The 19,293-nt window shown below is 38.0% G+C and overlaps 1 protein-coding gene across 1 annotated transcript in view; it reads left to right on the top strand.

Moving 5' to 3' along the window:
* The window catches only part of DNAH12 (dynein axonemal heavy chain 12), a 117,864-nt gene that overhangs the window by 45,173 nt on the left and 53,398 nt on the right, over positions 1 to 19,293 (top strand). The window contains exons 32-42 of the mRNA XM_088134789.1: positions 1,078 to 1,161; positions 1,251 to 1,439; positions 4,052 to 4,171; positions 4,452 to 4,640; positions 5,666 to 5,817; positions 7,873 to 8,011; positions 11,001 to 11,167; positions 12,453 to 12,708; positions 14,106 to 14,405; positions 16,192 to 16,370; positions 17,013 to 17,205. Of these exons, the coding sequence (XP_087990915.1) occupies positions 1,078 to 1,161; positions 1,251 to 1,439; positions 4,052 to 4,171; positions 4,452 to 4,640; positions 5,666 to 5,817; positions 7,873 to 8,011; positions 11,001 to 11,167; positions 12,453 to 12,708; positions 14,106 to 14,405; positions 16,192 to 16,370; positions 17,013 to 17,205 (1,968 nt within the window). The remainder of the gene's footprint in view (positions 1 to 1,077; positions 1,162 to 1,250; positions 1,440 to 4,051; positions 4,172 to 4,451; positions 4,641 to 5,665; positions 5,818 to 7,872; positions 8,012 to 11,000; positions 11,168 to 12,452; positions 12,709 to 14,105; positions 14,406 to 16,191; positions 16,371 to 17,012; positions 17,206 to 19,293) is intronic.

The raw sequence follows: 19,293 nt of genomic DNA, 5'->3' as shown, positions 1-19,293 counted from the left end.
ACCACAAAGGAAAGGCGAGGCAATTTTCTTCTGGCTTCCCACAACCAAAGTCAGTGGGGAAGCCGGAAGGAAGTTGCAAGTCCCAGGCCTGCAGGCAGGTAAGTGGCTGCTGCTGGGTGGGGAGGGAGAAAAGGGGTGCAGGGAAGGGTCAGGGAGAGTGAATAAGAGTGTGCAGTGGTGCACAAGAGGCACTGCATGGGCTGGGGAGGGTCAGGGAGGGTGTGCCAGGGTGCGAGGGGGTGTGCGAGAAGAATGGTGCAGTTTGGGAAATGTGTGCAGGGGTGCAAGGGGGTGTGGGAGAGGCGCCACGTGGGTCAGGGAGGGTGCATGAGGGTGCAGGGAGTGTGCAAGAGGCACCGTGTGGGTCAGGAAGGGCATGCAGAGGTGTGGCATGGGTCAGGGAGGATGCACGGGTGGGGAAGACTTACCCCAGTGACTTGCAGTCTTCCCTGCTGGCTTCCCCATTGACTTTCTGGGGAAGCCAGCAAGGAAGGTTGGAAATGGTGATCCCATGTTCATGGAGTGGTTGGCAACTGGTTGTAAGTGCAAATAGGTTGCCAACCATCCAGATCACGATTACATGACCATGGGGGTGCTGGGATGGCTGGAACTCCAAGGACCAGTTGTAACCACCATTTGTTCAATGCCGTCATAACTTGGAATGGTCACTGAGAACTACCTGTATTTTACTATACAGAGGACTTCTTTGGTTAGATAATATTTTAAGAATCTTCCGAAAAAGTAATAGTGGTAAATTCATTTAAAACAGAATTATGCCTCAATTAAAGTTGTTAAGAAATGCCTGAAAGATCATTATTCATAAATGATGCACTTGAAGTATTTTTAAATTTGATCAGCAGGAAACTTTTTTTTTATTATACCATCTGAAAAGATAATTAATTATGCAGAGAGCTCAAAAAATTAAACAAGTCTTTACCTGTATCTTTACTTGCCCAATCAAGTCTCCCATTTACTTACATTTCAAGTTGGTCTCAAATGCAGGAGAACTGATAAGAGCTGCACATACATACACATACATATAACTTGGATTTTTTTTATATCTGTTTTTGTTTCTAGCTATGTTTGATGAGTGGAGAAATTATTCAAATGTCACCTCAGATGAGCCTCATCTTTGAAGCTATGGATCTGTCTCAGGCTTCAGTATGTTAAAACCAAGTTAAAATAGTTTTCTGAATCTGAACCTGGAACCAGAATGAGATTCTAAAAATACATTTATTATTCTGCTATAGCCAGCTACAGTCAGTCGATGTGGAATGATTTACTTAGAGCCTTTACAGTTGGGCTGGAAGCCACTTGTTACTTCATGGTTGAGGACACTTCCTGAAGCCCTGCATGAAAAGGAATACCAAGACCTTTTTGAAGACCTTTTTAATTGGTTAATACCACCTGCTTTGCGAGTTCGTCAGAAACAGTGCAAGGTAATTTGGCATTCTCTCAAGAAAATTATTTAATTAGCATATTTTTGTTGACAGAAACATATGTTGGTGAAGCCAGCTTACTATTTGGAATTCTAAATATTTTTAAGCTTGTACAATCCAAAGATATGAATAAGCTGCTGGGAGTATAGGTAGTCCTCGTTTAGTGACCACACTTGGGACTGGCAACTCAGTCATTAAGCAAAGTGGTTGCTAAGTGAAACCGCAACTGTGCTTATGATCTTACTTCAGCTTTCCTTTGCTTTACAGACCTGTGAAGGTCGTAAATGCAAGGATTGGTCATAAAGTTACTTTTTCATCAACGTTGTAACTGCAAACAGTTGCTAAACAAGGCAGTTGCTAAATGAGGACTACTTTTACTAAGGCTACAGTGGTACCTCGGGTCACGAACGCTTCTGTTCACGACCAATTCAGGTCACGAACAGCACCGTTTGCAAAATTTTGCTTCTGTTCGCGAACGCCGGATCGGGTGACGAACAGGATCCGCGGCCATTTTCCCTCCCGTGACACATGGTCGTGGCTTCCTGTAGGGAGGGGGACTCTCCCTCCAAGCAATAACTGCCTCCCCACCCGCCTTCCTGTCCTCCATGCCAGAAGTCGCGTCGAGCAAGGTTAGCGTTCTCTCTCTTCGTACTGTATTTTGTTTCATATTTTTGCGGTTTAAAAAAAAATACATATGGTTCAGAATGGATTAACTGTAATTACATTGAACCTTATGGGAAAATTTGATTCGGGACGCGACCAAAATCGGGTCGCGACCAAATTCGGAGGGGTCAGAATGGATTAACCGTATTTACACTGAACCTTATGGGAAAATTTGATTTGGGTCGCGACCAATTTGGGTCGCGACCAGAGTCGCGGAACGAATTAAGTTCGTGAACCGAGGTACCACTATACTTGGTCTTTTGAATCTTGCTCATGATGGATTGTAAAATCTGCTAGAACTGGGTTAACCATGTCATAAAAGAAGTAGTGACTATCTCACTGAAAATGGAATAACCTAATTCTTTTTAAGAAGGTACTGATGAATGCACTTCAGGAAAAAAAAGATTGTTTTTCAGGAAAACTATTACATTTTCCAATATAATAATTCTTAAGTATGTTCCTAAAGTAAGCAGTGGCTTGTCAATTTGAAGCTTTGAGCTAACTACTTATTTAAATACATCCCAGTCTTGGTTACATTGGCGGATAGTGTGGAGGTTCAAGAAAAGAAATTGTGTTGCATCTACTGAATCTCTCAAAGGTTTTCAGTACTATCCACAGGGAATTATTTCCTTGTGTTGGAAGGTTCTGGCCTTACTTATCTGGAGGGATGAGTTCAGAAGATGCTGACTTTGAATTTGAGGTATCCAACATTACTATATGGACGGTTCAACCTCTGTTCCATTATCTATTGTGGAAACCTAATCTAGATCACCAGATTAAACTGGGAAGGGATAATGTGGTGATACGGATGAAACCTTGCAAATGAATGAATAGGAGTCCCCCAAAGAACCAGTTACTCTCTCTAAAGAGCCAGTTAGGAAGTTCTTGTGCTTTAGCATGGTGACAAAAGTGCCTCAGTGCCCAGTCTTGGGTTTGTTTCTTTTTTTTAAAATCAGTTCTGGTTTGTTGGCCATCTGGAGTCAAATTTATAGAAAACTGAGCTCATTTTAGGTATAAAACAGATTTGCAGTTATACCAGTTACATGAGGCTGCCCTTTAAGTTAGCCTGGAAATTGCACCTGGTGTAGAATGCAGCATTCTGGAATTACTATAGGAGATAAAGTATATATCATCTTACATGTATTCTGTGCCAGTTGCATTGGCTAACTGTTCATTCTATTCCCAGCCTGAGGTGCTGGTATTAATTGTTAAAGCTCTGAAATACAGTGGTAACTCGATTCATGAACTTAATTCGTTCCGTGACTCTGGTCGCGACCCGAATTGGTCGCGACCCGAATCAAATTTTCCCATAAGGTTCAATGTAAATACGGTTAATCCGTTCTGACCCCTCCAAATTTGGTTGCGACCCGATTTTGGTCGCGTCCCGAATCAAATTTTCCCATAAGGTTCAATGTAGTTACGGTTAATCCGTTCTGAACCATATGTATTTTTTTTTAAAACCACAAAAATATGACACAAAGTACAGTACAGAGAGAGAGAACGCTAACCTTGCTCGACGCAACTTCTGGCGTGGAGGATAGGAAGGCGGGTGGGGAGGCAGTTATTGCTTGGAGGGAGAGTCCCCCTCCCTACAGGAAGCCACGACCACGTGTCACGGGAGGGAAAATGGCCGCGGATCCTGTTTGTCACCTGATCCGGCGTTCACGAACGGAAGCAAAATTTTGCAAACGGTGCTGTTCGTGACCCGAGGTACCACTGTAGTTTGGGTCCAATTAATGTAGAGGCTACATGAAACAAAAACAATTATAGACTTTTAAGAAAATACTAAAATAAACATCACTTGAATCATATTTGTAACTGTTCAGAATTTACATTCTTAAAATATAAAATGCAATAAAACTGAAAGTAATAGTACAATAATTATGATATGCATCTCTGTATCCATCCTACACACACACACATATATATACTGTTATTCTTTCTTACAGGAGTTAGTTCCCAGCAGCAATAGCAATAATGTGGTATCTCTCACTCGGCTTCTGGAAATACTGTTGTGTGACCCAGTGCAAAAAGATCCCAGCAATAAAAATATCCATAAATGGATTATGGTTGGTCCGATATTTGACATATGTTTTAAACTTAATAAATTGGTTATATTTCTTTTGACAAATTTCAGCTTTTGAGTTTACCATTTTTACAGTTAATGTAAGACATAAAAGTATAAAATATGTGCGTTACTATAGATAAATAATGCACACTTCAAATCCTTTATCTGGAAATTTGCTATAACTGTATAATTTATTAAAGTTATAATAATTATACTTAGCTACTAATTACTCCATGAACATACTTTATGAAAATACAAATTATTTATTCATTTTTTGGAAGGGTTGTTTTGCTTTTGCTGTGATTTGGTCCATTGGAGCAACCTGTGATAGTGATGGTCGGATTATATTTGATAACTTTATGAGAGATATTGTCATAGGAAAGCTGGATGAACATCCACTGCCAGCAGCTATGGGAAAATGGGAGCATCCATTTGAAGAGAAAGGATTGGTGTATGATTATATGTTTGAGGTATGGAATCTGCTCTAGAATTATTAATAGATATTTTAATTTATTTTTAATTTTATGAGAAAGATACAAATCACTAATATTAGCTTTCATTGAATGATTGGTATATATATTGTCTCAGGATAATAGTCTGTGCATATGATCAAGTGATGAAAAATTCATGGAAGCTGTAATAAATTTTTAATATGATTGTCTTTAAGATGCCAGGAGCCTCTTTAATATTATCCCTTTCTTGACTAATAGAAGAGAAAGTGGGTAAGTTCTTCCTTCCCATCTAGCTTTTACAGAAAGCAATAGTGAAATGCTACTGATTGCGAGGTGGGGGTGGATTGCAAAAGTTTAACTTGCAGCCAAGCAAATATCTTTCTCCTTCTCCTTCTCCTTCTCCTTCTCCTTCTCCTTCTCCTTCTCCTTCTCCTTCTCCTTCTCCTTCTCCTTCTCCTTCTCCTTCTCCTTCTCCTTCTCCTTCTCCTTCTCCTTCTCCTTCTCCTTCTCCTTCTCCTTCTCCTTCTTTTTTTCCTAGAGCAGGGTTTCCCAAACTGAGATATACCTCCCTTGGGGAGGTGCAGACATAGTCTAGGGGAGATGTGAAGAACCTTTTAGTTGTTCAGTACATTGTTACAATAAATCCACCTTTCCCAGAGTTTCATTGTATTGTTTTCATTGTTCATTTGTGTTCATGTTGCTGTTTGTATTTTTAGGGGAGGTATTACACCAAAGGGAGGTGTGATGGCAAAAAGTTTAGGAACCCCTGTTCTAGAGGATAGGGTTTGAAGAAAAAAAACCAGTTTTACCATTGGTATGGCTTCTAATGAAAACACAGCAGCGCCTACCAAGTGTGGAAAGGCCCTCATCATTGGTATAGAAGCACAAAATGTGCTTAAGCAACATAGCAATTTATCCTTCACATATTTATTATGTTTTATTCTTTTAAATTAACTGCTTTGATAATAAAAGAGATGTTGAGATTTCAAATCCATCAAGTTCTAATGAAACACTTAGAATTCATTTCTGCATTTCTTCAATAGTTAAAAGGAAAAGGCCGTTGGGCACATTGGAATGAAGCTGTTAAAACCATCAATTACAATGATAAAAATATTAAAATTCAAGACATTATAGTCCCAACAATGGACACAGTCAGATATACCTATTTGATGGATTTGTGCATTAAATATGGAAAGTAAGAAAGCATGTTTCTTTTAATTATACGAATGTTTCATTTTTCACATGAGGGCTTTAAGTAAAGCATCCAGAAATTGTTTTGCAGTCTAATTAGCAAACAAGAATATAGGACTACTGTGTTTCTAATATTAAACTCCACAAAATATTCTTTAAAATAATATTTTCTTGTATCCACCTGGTTAAACTAGTACTATTTTTTATTTTAAGTATTTGCATAATTGCTCATGGTATATTATTATTCTGTTACAATGTATTTAAAATTGTGGAACTTCCTCTAAGAAAGTAGAATGCTCAATTTCTTTAAAGTATAACCACTGCCATTTCTAGCACCATTTCTCAGCATACACATTTCAAGCGAAAGCCGTAGGATGTATTGGCAAAGCAGGCCTTCAGTAAAATACAGAGGGTGGGTGGTGGAATCTATGTGCAGAGGGAATTCCATGTTCATATTAGATCTTACTAAGTTCTTAGAAAAATACTGAAGCTAATTTATTAGGCTTAAATGGATGGATTTATCTCAATAAATCTCCTTAAGCTATAGAAGATTGGTTTCTATTCATTTACATGGGCTAACATATTGGACTTGAGCAATTTTCCACTGCTCTGGACAGATTTCATGGCATGCAGAGGATATTCTTTCTATTCCAATGGACACCATTGGACTGTACCTTCTTTCTTATAACAGTAGTTAAAATTAAAACTAATCTGTGGGAACATAGGCTTCTTCCCATCTATAGTACTATTTTTCTGGCAACAAGGCGGCTTGGGATTGTGCTCATCCTTGAGTTGATTGACCTTGACCTTGACCAAGTGCTAGAAGGTGACTGCTGAAACAAAACAGCTTAGTAAAACAAGGCAACTCACTTAGGATCTGGGCAGTGCAGATGTTAGCAGGTATAATAGCAGTGCCCTAAGCCACGAGCAATTTTAAAAAGGTTCCTCTTGCCAGAGATTTTAAACCCAGTTCAACTGTAGTTTTATTTATTTCATTTTATTTATTAATTTTTTTAACTGCCTGATAGCCAAAGCGCTCTGGGGAGTTTACAATATAAGTCACTAAAAGTATAATCTGACCCTATATGATTAAAATCAAATAAAATACAAAATAAAAACACTATATAAACTAGGCAGTAGCACAGCAGTCATTTAAAAACTAAGAATTAAAATAAATAAAGTTAAAATACAATTAAAAACCAACTAAAAGCTTGGGAAAATAGAAAGGTCTTCACAGATGCTAATGATGCTAATGTTGGTGCCAGTTGTGCCTCTCTGGGGAGGTATAGAGAGTAAGGGAGTTTGGAGAGTAAGGAAGAGAGCCAGTTTGGTCTAGTGGTTAAGGCACCAGGCTAAGAACTAGGAGACGGTGAGTTCTAGTCCTGCCTTAGGCTTGAAAAACCGGCTGGGTGACTTTGGGCCAGCCACTCTCTCTCAGCCCAAGTCCCCTCACAGGGTTGTTGTTGTGGGGAAAAGAGGAGGAGGAAGGAGTATTAGATATGTTCACCACCTTGAATTATTTATAAAAATAATAAAGGCAGGATTAAAAAAAAATCTAAAAGAAAGATCACCTTGATGCAAGATTAGTTGCTAGGGCAACAAGGGGTGAACATTATTTCAAGTCAGCTAGATAATGTTTGTAAGCAGCTCAGACAGACACCTTCCAAATTCATTGAAGTATAAGAAGGGGGAGGAGTTACAGCACAATCAGACTTGCAGGATTCTGTTATTATAGCCAGTCTCAATAAAAGTTGTTTAAGCCTTCCTGTGATTTGACTTCTTGGTCTGGTCTACCTAGTAGAGCTGACATCAATCTTGCAAGTATAATTGCCTGAATTTTCTGCTTAACATATTGGACTTCTACATACATTTAAATTGCATTTATTATTTTATTTCACTGTGATTCCATGAATAGGTAACTAAAAGTATAAAGCAGTCATATGTTTCTCAAACAATTAAAAAAGCTGTTAGACATCAATTGTTATTGTTTGATAGTTTCAAATATTCTGTCTAGCCTAGTAATGAAAAAGCAGTATAACCATATGAATTTCTTTCCAAGGCCGCTGCTTTTTGTGGGACCAACAGGTACTGGGAAGTCTGTATACGTAAAAGACAAGCTAATGCACCACCTAGAAAAGGATCTCTACTTCCCATTCTTCGTTAACTTTTCAGCTCGAACCAGTGCCAATCAGACCCAGGTTAGTAAGGTCAATTCTCATTGGAATTACTTGGAATCCTTTATTAAGATTTGAAACTTTTTACCTATTTTTGCTGGAACCTTACTTTTCTTTAGGCCTGCAGTTTACATTTAGATTCACTTGAGATGAATATTCATTTGCTTCCAACTTTTACTTAGGTAAACAATATAATTAATAATAAAATATATTATATTTAAGCATAGCCAATCCTGTACAGACGTCTCCCATTGAGTGATTAATGAATTGACTTATCTCACAGCAATGTTGCGTGCAGAAAAATAGGAGAATGGACCAAGAGCTCCTGTACAAAAGGCTGGATAAATGTCTAATAAATATTAAAAAACAACAACTGGATTATATTTAAGATCCATGATCAGCTGTTAACTTACCCAGAAACCGTTTGTAAACCATCATTTTTTAAATTACAAGGCACATTAACATTTATCTGCATCAGCTTCATTTGCATACTCTGTGCCAGAAATATGTCAAACTGTAATATGCTCCACAGCACAATGTGGCTTGCATCTCTGTTGGGTTTTATACACTTTCAATCATCTGGGTCAAAATCTGATTAAAGAAGGAAGGGTATTCCCACAGGCGCATCCCTTTCAAAGATGAATTGATGTGTTTGCCAGCATATGTTTGTCATAAGTGGCTACTTGCATCTATGATGGATGCCTGTGGAAAGAGATATTTGAAGCTCATTATGTAGACAAATTCTTTTAATTTTCGCAATAATTATACAAGACTGAACCCTTTTATCTTTGGAGTTGAAAAATTGAATCTTCTCTTGGGATCAGCGGATGGTAAAACAAAATGATTATTCATAAAACTTCAGAAAATAATGATAATGCATATGTTTCCATGTTATAAAGTTCCTACTAGGTCTAAGATTTTTTTCACATTTTGTCCATGTCATAGGTAGTTGCCCTCATGGGTATACAAAGTAATAAGGCTTCCAGTATATCACCTTTTGGCCTCATCTGTTGCCATGCACGCATATGACATGCTCTCACCATTCATATTTCTGTTTTTCTCAGTCCCACTAGGCAGACCAGACCAGGAAATAAACTCCACGGGAAGACTAAAATTACTTTTATTGAGATTGGCTATAGTAACAGAATCTTGCAAGTCTGATTGTGCTTACTTCCTCCTTCTTCTTATATTTTGGTGAATGAGGGAGGCTTCTGCCTGAGCCACTTCCGAATGTTATCTTACTGTTCTGAACTTAAAAAATACTTCAGCCCCTTTTGCCCCTGGTAATGGTTTCTGCATATTTCTGTCAAGGTCATCTTCTTTATTCTCTGCAGTTTTTGTGCTACTTTTATGACATCTTTGAAGTTGGTTCAATGACAAATATCTGCATTTAGGATTCAGTCTCTCAACAAGATCTTTAGTAATTGCCTCTTCATCAAGTGTTGTATTTCTTGAAGCTTCTGTTTCCAATTTTCTTAGTTTCCACATTTGCAGTTATAGATCACCACTATGATGATCAAGATGCCCTCTCTTGTATTGGTGTTTCCTATCTGTTATAGGATTGATTTTATGCAGTTAAAGCTGAACCACTGTTCTTTGGTGCAATATCTTTTGGTTGCTTGTGTGTGGCACTGATTTTCTGGCTGAAGTAGATATAGGAATTGACACAATCTATTGGGTCACATCTACTTTCCAATTGACTTTTCTTTATACAGTATATTCACAGTTTTCCTATCATTGTCCATTGTTTGGAGAAACATCTCATTTTGTATACGGTCAATTCACAATATTTTAAATAATTTGCTATAAATCCACATTTCAAACGTTTCTATTCTGTTTCTATTTGGGTTATTGTCTATGTTTTTTACTGCCTCCAAAAAAACTAAAAAGACTAATAGTATACAATCCATTAACCAAGTTCCAGGCTTAAGTCCCAACAGTAAAGAAGTTAACTTATTTTTTCAAAAGCTGCTCTCCTTTTCAATCCCACCTCTTCTTTCCATGCTATGATCGCTTCTGTCATTCAGAATATAGTCCCAGGTATTGTTGTCTCCTTCGCACTTGTTTTCCTAGTGGCATAATAATTCAAGATTTTATTTTTACTGGAAACTATTATTTTTATTTTATTTTGGTTTATATTTAGTACATAAAATTTACTTAACTGATATTATTAAATGAACAAAAGTTGTAAACCTAGCTATTTTTTTTAATGTCATGATATCATCTAAATAATGTAAACTGTTTATTATTATATTATTGATGTTTATAACTTCTTGACTTTATTCTGAAGATTCTTTGACCACAACTTCAAAAAATATATTAAATAACAAGGGTGATTACACTAAGGCTGGTGTGGGTCTTCCGGGCTGTGTGGCCATGTTCTGGAAGTTTTGTTTCCTAATGTTTCGCCAGCATCTGTGACCGGCAAAACCAGCATCTGTGACCAGCGAAACGTTAGGAAACAAAACTTCCAGAACATGGCCACACAGCCCGGAAGACCCACACCAGCCTTCGTATGCCGGCCGTGAAAGCCTTCGACAATACGGTGATTACACTCATCCTTGTCACAACATATAATATTTGAAATTATTTTGTTGTTTTTCTTTTACTTTAACAGCTGTTCTTTGCTTTCAGATTAATTCATAATCACTGATATGTCTGTGTCATTCAACCAATTTATTTTTAATATATCTAGCAACTTGCTATGCTTTATTTGATAAACAACTTTTCACATTCAGTAAAACTTAAATAAGTATCCACATTCACATCTCTACAATGTTCTGCTGGAATTTGTATACTAGAAAAGGTTATAAATGGACCTTCAGGAAGCTTATAAATGTATTTCATAAAGGCATTATATTTAAACATACTGGGCATACACACACAACAATCCTAGTATACATACTGTAGCTCATCTTAACCTACATTTAAAAAAAGAATGTAAGAATTTGATGTGTTATTTCACATAAGCTACTTTTAGTGAATGGAAACATGTTCTGCTTTTTTATTTTAGAATATTATCATGGCCAGGTTGGACAAAAGGCGGAAAGGAATATTTGGGCCACCTGTAGGAAAGAAATGTGTAATCTTTGTGGATGATATGAATATGCCTGCACTGGAGCAATATGGAGCTCAGCCTCCAATTGAACTTTTAAGACAGTTTTTTGATCATGGAATCTGGTAACTGTTTTTTTATTATATATAATAAGTAGATGTTTGAATGTTATCAGGCCAGCAGTGGCACAAAACGTCTTTCTTTTCAGATGCGAGGATATACCATTGCCATTGTTATTTCACTTTTTCTGCCTTTTCTGGGGGGACTACTGCATCAGTAGTAGCAGTAATATAAACTAGTTTGCCATCCATAGTTCAAGATGAGGGGTCCTTCTTCAGAGCAAGAGTTTTTGAAGCAGGTAGACATGGATATTTTTGTGTCATAGCAGCACAAACCCTCCATGATTACATCTATAATCCTTCACTTTTAAAAAAGGACACCTTAGATAAGGCATTTAACCCTTTCAGTGGTCAGGAGAGCAACACTGGCCTATTAATGAGATCTCTAGAACATCCAAAGATCCTCCATGTAATGCCAGTTACTCTTGAGAATTATGACACCGATTTTTGTCACAGTGAGTTGTTGAGCCTGCCATCTGCTCTAGAGAAGTGCACCAGTCACTTTTCTTTACCCCCAGTGGCTATGCTGGATGCAACCAGTGACCAGCAGGACTCTCCTGAGCAACCAACATGCTCAGCGTCTTGTTTCTTCCCCAGAAAGGCATGACCATAACTGGTAGATGCACCAATACCAAACCTGAGAGGCAGCAGTCACTGTTACAGTTAGCCAGAAAAGCATCCTGTTGGCCCTCCTGGTTGTGGTTAAAAAAGAAAAACAACAATCCATCATCTGGAAAAGTCAGCCATGTATCAAACACATTTAATTCGAAGGTGGATTTTTTAAAAGTTAATTGCAGTTTATGCACATATTATTAAAAGGGAAGCTGCATTTTTCATAAGGTTTTTCCAGTAATGGAGGATGAAGAGTCAGTCAGTCAGTCAGTCAGTCAGTCAGTCAGTCAGTCAGTCAGTCACTATCTATCTATCTATCTATCTATCTATCTATCTATCTATCTATCTATCTATTTCTTAAATATCCACATAGAATAAAGTTTTATTTTCTTACTGAGTGGTTCATTACTCATAACAGTATGTAATAAAGGCAGCTGTGATTCCATATGGAATCCCACTTTCATGTAATTATTTCTACAGTACTAAGAACCTGTAGTATGGTACCCAATTTTGTCCTTTTGCCAATGGAATTCTCTTTCCATTGGATCAGATCTGGAGGGTTTGCAGAATGGTGCAAAGGTGAGGACTGGAAAGGGAAACCTTGCTGCACAAAGAACAGTGTATCTATGTTTCTGTGGTTGTGGTTGTCTGAATATTTACATTTACATTTCTTTTAAAGGTATGACTTAAAAGACACAAATAAAATTACACTAATTGATGTTCAGCTGATGGCTGCCATGGGTCCACCAGGTGGTGGAAGAAATCCAGTAACTCCTCGTTTTCTGAGACATTTCAATATTTGCACCATTAATACATTTAGTGATGAAACAATGGTCCGGATTTTTTCTACCGTTGTTTCCTTCTATCTCAGAGTAAATGAATTTGTTCCAGAATATTTCACAATTGGAAACCAGATTGTCAGTGGCACTATGGAGGTAGGTCATATTCTCTGCTTAGTTGGTTGTGTTTTTAGTTCCACTAAAAATGTAGACTTTCAAGATGATTCAGATGGTTTCATAAGTGTATCATTTTTGGGAAAAGCGCAACACATTTTTCAAATGGGCAGATATGTTCTGAAACAATATTGAGGAAGTATTTCAGGCACAGTGTGTGCAAGGCGTCCACAAGGGGGAGAAATTATGAAATGAGCATTGCATTGTTATAAAACAATCACTGCCTCTTTTGCATGTATATCATGAGGTTGCACATATGCATAAGGGGCAGAACTTGCATTGTAACATTGCCAATACTACTTGTGCTGTTTTGACAAAACCTGTATATCTGCAGACACCTGTAGAGAGGTGCATGTGTGTATAAGCACACTTAGTGCTATTGGCTCTCAAATGTTACTTTGCTGTTATAAATTAAATAATAAGTAGGTTTAAGTGCATGGTCACCTGCAACTCCCTTTAGTAGTCACTAGTAGTCTGATCTGCCAAGACCCTATCAAGTCCTCTTTTAATATCTTCCACTATGGCTGGCAGCAAATTCCGTAGTTTAACTCCTTTGTGTTATATAAAAAAATATTTAGAGCAAAAGATATTTGCTATAAACATAGCAAAATGTTTGGCTAGATTGATTCCAAATCACTATTTCTCATAATCCGCTTTTCCTCCTGTTGTTTTTCATGTTTCTGTTGCAGATTTGTTCCACGTGGTGCTGCCCTTGAAAATCATCCAGAAGCTAGAGCTGGTTAAAAATACAGTGGCACAGGCAGTAATGGGCGTTTCTTGCTACGCTCATGTCTCATTGCTGTGTCACTAGCTGCATTGGCTACCAGTTAGCTTCTGGGTGCAATTGAAGGTGCTGATCATCATCTATAAAGCCCTTAATCTATAAAGCCTAGATATTTGAGGAAGCACCTATCTCCAAATGTTTCTGCCCATCTAGTACAATTGGGCAGAGTTGGAATGCTCTGGGTCCCTTCAGATAAATGTTGTCATCTTGCAGGACTGAGGAAGCGCTCTTTCTCTGTCATGGCACCTGCCCTCTGGAACAGCACCGCTGCAGAGATACATACAACTCCAATCCTTCAAATGTTCCATAAGTCTCTTAAGAGCTGACTCTGTCCCCAGGCCAGGGGTTAGGGTATATGTGGAGCCCCTGGTGGTTTTTTTGGGGATGTTATTTGTGTGGTTTTATCTGGGCGGTCATATTCCTTTCTAAAAAATTATATATTCCTTTAAAAATTGTAAGCTGCCCAGAGTCTTTTTGGAAATAGGCGGCCTTGAAATCCAATACATATGTAGATATGTACATACATGTTTGGTGATCTAAGTACATGAAGTTCATAAAATCTAAATGTTAATGCTTTTTTTCCCCAATAATTAAGGTATATAAGAAAGCCATGGCAAACCTGTTGCCAACACCAGCTAAATCCCATTATACATTCAATTTGCGTGACTTTTCACGAGTTATCCTAGGCTGTTTGCTTATTAAGAAGGATTCGGTTGTCAGCAAGCATACAATGATTCGTCTCTTTGTACATGAAGTATTTCGAGTGTTTTATGACCGGCTTGTGGATGATGCTGACAGGGCTTGGCTGTTTAGGCTCATAAAAGAAATTGTGAAAGAACATTTCAAAGAAGCATTTGATTTAGTATTTTCACACCTGAAACAAGGAAATGCGCCTGTAAGTATTCACAATATTTATTATAAAACTATATCTCATTCATTCCTGTTTGACTAGTTTTACTAGAAATAGAGCAAAATCTTACAATTGTGTATCATTCCATATGGCAAAAAGCAAGCTGCTTCTCCGCTAGAATAGCCGTAATTTCTTCACTTGCCTTTAAAAAAACAACAGGATAGCATGAAGACGTTGTGCCCCATGTTTCCTGATAAGTCTTCTGGCTCTTTGGAGAGGTTACAGAATATGACTCTTGAGAGAGTCACATTGCAATGGCTATGCAATTTGAGTGAGTTATGGTTGGGAAGATGTCCAACTGAAGCATTTGGATGGCAGTATTCTATGAAATAGGAAAGAAATGTAGGAGAGACCTACTTGATTTCTTGCTGCATTAGTTTCAAAAGCTCTCCTTTCTTCCTTACAGCAGGAGAAGTATGAAACAGTAACAGTGTGTATTTCAAAGAGAGGGAAAAATCTCCCATTCTAAAAAACACTCCGTGGTTTGTTGCCTTTGGAGGAATCTTTTCACTTCATTTTTTTTCTTTTCATGCTTTTTTCAAATATCTTTGAAGCTAAACATAACCATAAAAATACAAGAGTGACTTTTGCCTCTTTACTTTTGACATTAAAAATAGAAAGTCATTCTTTGTGAAGATAGAGGGAAGCAACAAAGACTAGCTCATGAACCTGCTTTAGCAGGACCCCTCATATAGCCATTAGCATCAAGTGCCCTGAAGGAAAGATCCTTGGAGGAAGGCCCACAAAGATCCCACCAGAAACCAGCTTCTGCTGCACTCTTACCTTCCCACGTAATTGTTGCCGCAATACCATCAAGTGCCCGTAGATAAGTCCTAGGCATTCCTATTCTATTGTTAAAATATTATTTATTTTTTCTTATTCATAATTACTGATATTGCCAGTTAGGTACAATTTGTATTTTGGAAGTGAGAAATTGTAAATAAGACATTTTGTAGGGAGCTGTCTGGAAAGAGTTACACTATCCGTGCTGAATTGATTAATAATCTGGGTGTCTTCTTGGACTCACAGCTCCTGCTTAAAGAGCAGGTGGCAACTGTGGCCAGAAGGACCTTCATACAACTCCATCTTGTATGCCAGTTACAATAATTTCTGGATCAGGAGGTACTTGCCTTCATCACCTCTTGGTTCAATAATTGCAATGCATTGTATGTGGGGCTGCCCTTGAAAACCATTCGGAATCTAAATACTATCTATGAGCCCCTGCCCCATTGACTTCTCAGAATCACAGTACCGTTAACAAATTTTGCCAGAGAGCATGGACTAGACAAGTTGATTCCATGAGACAAACACAGGTCTAAAGATACGTAGAAGTTAAGCTGTACAGGAATTAGAAATAATCAAGTTATTTTGTTATTGTTGCTATTTAGACCTGAATCAAGATAATGACATTTTCTCCTCCTCCTTGCAAAATTAGCATAGCAAAGGGTTATTGTACTAACACCCATTAGTATAATGCTTAGTAAGGCTTTAAGTGGCAATTGTGCTTTTCTGATTTAAGTTTAAATTTTGCATATAACTGTTGTAATCTGAGTATTTCTTGCATTGCATTCCATGATTCTTTGTAGTGTATCTGTTGCATTTATGAGCCTATGCACAATATGTCTTTGAGCCTTAAAATAGCACACTCAAATCTTTATCAGTAGCCTTTTGTTACATTTGTTGGTTAAGGTATCATAACTTTATTTCTGGGTTCTTAATTGCATATAATGCTGTTAAAATAGACTATATGTCTTTTCTTTTCTACTAATAGATAACTGAAGAAGATCTGAGAAATCTGCTATTTGGAGACTACATGAATCCTGACCTTGAAGGAGATGAAAGAATTTATTTTGAAATTCCAAATATACAAATGTTCAGTGATGTTGTAGATCTGTGTTTGGATGAATATAATCAAACTCACAAAACAAGAATGAATCTAGTAATTTTTAGGTGCAATAGCTTTGTAAACTATTTTTGCCAACAACTATTTACCCAGTACTTTTAATCTTAATGTAGTTCATTTATACTTAGAACAATATGTATAATTTCACTTAGGAGTTTGCTCAAAGTCTGGTAGCAATAATTAATTGGCTTATACAGAACTCCTGAATCATACAGACTTTATTTTTTTCAAAGTCAAAAACTTGTATTTTTTATAAACTGTTTAGATTTTGGAAATATATGAGACTAATTCTATGAGTCACAATCAAAACAGACTTTTTAATGTTGTTATTCCCTTAACATTAGCATCAAGTTGTTTTCTTGGGTCCTCATTGTTTCTTCAATTTTTCACAATTTTAAAGTTGAATAAAGGATAAGGAATGATTTATTTCAACATATAGAATGAAAAATAATCATTCATAAACAATTAGTTGATCAGCATTCAGCCAAACTTGTCTATTGGGGGTGGGCAGAATTTGGGTTTTTTTCTTCTATAAAATTATGTTAAATTTGTATTACAGCTTATACTACCGCTTTTGGGTTTTCCACTGCAAAATGATGGAAAATCTTGTTGATTCCCATCTTTATACTAAAAAGACTTGATTTTAATTATAATTTTTTTTTCCTGATGTGCGTATTTTTTAATCAAAGGTATGTACTGGAACATTTATCTCGTATATGTCGTGTGCTCAAGCAATCTGGAGGTAATGCTTTACTTGTTGGAATGGGAGGAAGTGGGCGACAATCCTTGACCCGTTTGGCTACATCTATGGCAAAAATGAATATTTTCCAACCTGAAATCTCCAAGAGCTATGGAATGAATGAGTGGAGGGAAGACCTAAAGGTAAAAAATATACAATTAAATTTATATTGCTTAAAGGCTTCTTACTGGTTTTAGAAAGATCTGAAAGACCAGGCTTAGGGCAGATCATCCTGGAGAAAATCTACCTACTTGGTGGCTAAGAGTTGACATCTACTTGATGGAACATAATCAATTAACTGGTTTTAGAATTATACACTTATAAATGGAGAGCCCACTAAGACTTGCAGGAGGACTCAATTTCCTTTCCACCACAAAATTATTTTGAATAGGGAAGAGGAGTTGATGATGAGAGGGCAGAGAAGGTGGTATAACATCTGAGCAGTACAGTATAAGAATTGCAGCCCAAACCACCCTGAAATAACTAACACAACCAGATACCATGCAGGAGTTTACCTATTAAAGTTATATAGTTTAAAAAGTCAGCCAGAGGTGATATTTTCTGCATGCTGGGATAATATATTTATTCCATCAGTCCTTTTTGCTAGAATGCTCTGAGTGTGTTGTCTCTGGCAGTAGAAGATGGGGGGGGGGGGGGGCGGGGATTTGAACTGAGTAATTGATTAATTTCCCAGTGTGATAGGTAGGTAGATAGATTATGATATTATTATTTATTTTAAAAATAAAATTTTAAAAGAATATAAAACAATACAAATTTTGAAAGAAAAAACTAAGGAAAGTAAAGAAAAGTAATAAGTGAAAAAAAAAGAAATAAGAGAAGAGAAAGAAAGGAAAGGAAAGGAAAGGAATGCGGTGGCACAGGGCTTAATGACACTGGAGTTTGCTGGTCAAAAATGGTCGGTACTCCAGCGGTTCGGGCCCGGCTCCGCAGGACAGGGTGAGCTCCCGTCACTCGTCCCAGCTCCTGCTCACCCAGGAGTTCAAAAGATATTCCATCTGCAAGTAGATAAATGGGGACTTCCATTTAGACGGGAGGAACCGGCAGTGCTGCGCGGGGGAGCAAAATACCGGTGCTGACCGAACTCTGAATGCAACCTGCACGAGTGATGATCGATGCGAGCAGCAAGAAAGATCTACGGAGGAGGAAGAGCCCGGATAACCCCCTAGCGACCACTGCTGGTCACATAGTGTAATATATAGCACTGTAGATTTGTAATTGTAAGAATTGTTAATCACTGTTAGTCACTGTTAGGATTATATAGTTTGTGAGCTGCCCAGAGTTCCCCATTGGGGGAAGATGGGCGGAGAATAAATCAAATGTATAAATATAGTGGTACCTTGGGATACGAACTTAATCCATTCCGTGACTCTGGACGTATCCCGAGTTGGTCGTAACCCAAAGCAAATTTTCCCATAGGGTTCAATGTAAATCCAGTTAATCCGTTCTGCCCTCCGAATTTGGTCGCAACCCGAGGCAATTTCCCTATAAGGTTCAATGTAAAGTACAATCCGTTCTGAAACATATGCATTTTATTTTTACACCACAAAAACATGAAAAACAGTGTAACTGGCATAGCATGAAGAGGGAGAATGGGGTGGGGAGGCAGTTATTGGTTGGAGGGAGAGTCCCCTTCAGGGGTTTCCTCTCTTCTTTGCCTCTTAGCTGCAGGCTCAGTTCTGGGGAAAAACCTGTCTAAAGTCTGTTGTTTTTTCCTGCGCTGCATAACCCTCCGGAAATGAGAGAACACGTTATCGTTCATAAGATTCAGCACTCTGCTTGTCACAGTTCTGTTGGGGTGGTGCTTCTCAATGAAATCCTGGCACTCATTCCATTTCTCCATGATGGACTTTATCGCATCACAGCTCACCTCCTCCCCTTCCTCCTCTTCCTCAGCGCCTTCTGTTGCTCACTCTGGAGCTGAGCAAGTTCTTCTGTGGTCAGCTCCTCCTTATGGTCCTCAACAAGCTCCTCTATGTCCACATCATCCACAACCAGACCCATGCTCTTGCCCATGGACACAATCTCCTCCACTACCTCTGCATCAGACCCTTCACACTCACATCCAGCAACACATTCTGGCCACAGTTTCCTCCAGGCTGAGTTTAAGGTCCGGCAGGTTACATCTTCCCAGGCTTTGTCAATGAGGCTGATGCAGTGGAGGACATTGAAATGTTTTTTCCAAAACTCTTTGAGAGTCAAGGATGTTTCTT

This window comes from Python bivittatus, unplaced genomic scaffold, assembly GCF_059951505.1.
Source record: "Python bivittatus isolate LINGU-HERP-01145 unplaced genomic scaffold, Pbiv_v1 ctg000080_np1212, whole genome shotgun sequence".
NCBI classification, from domain to species: domain Eukaryota; kingdom Metazoa; phylum Chordata; class Lepidosauria; order Squamata; family Pythonidae; genus Python; species Python bivittatus.
The sequence above is the reverse complement of the archived record's forward strand: the minus strand, read 5'-3'. Positions and strand labels throughout refer to the sequence as shown.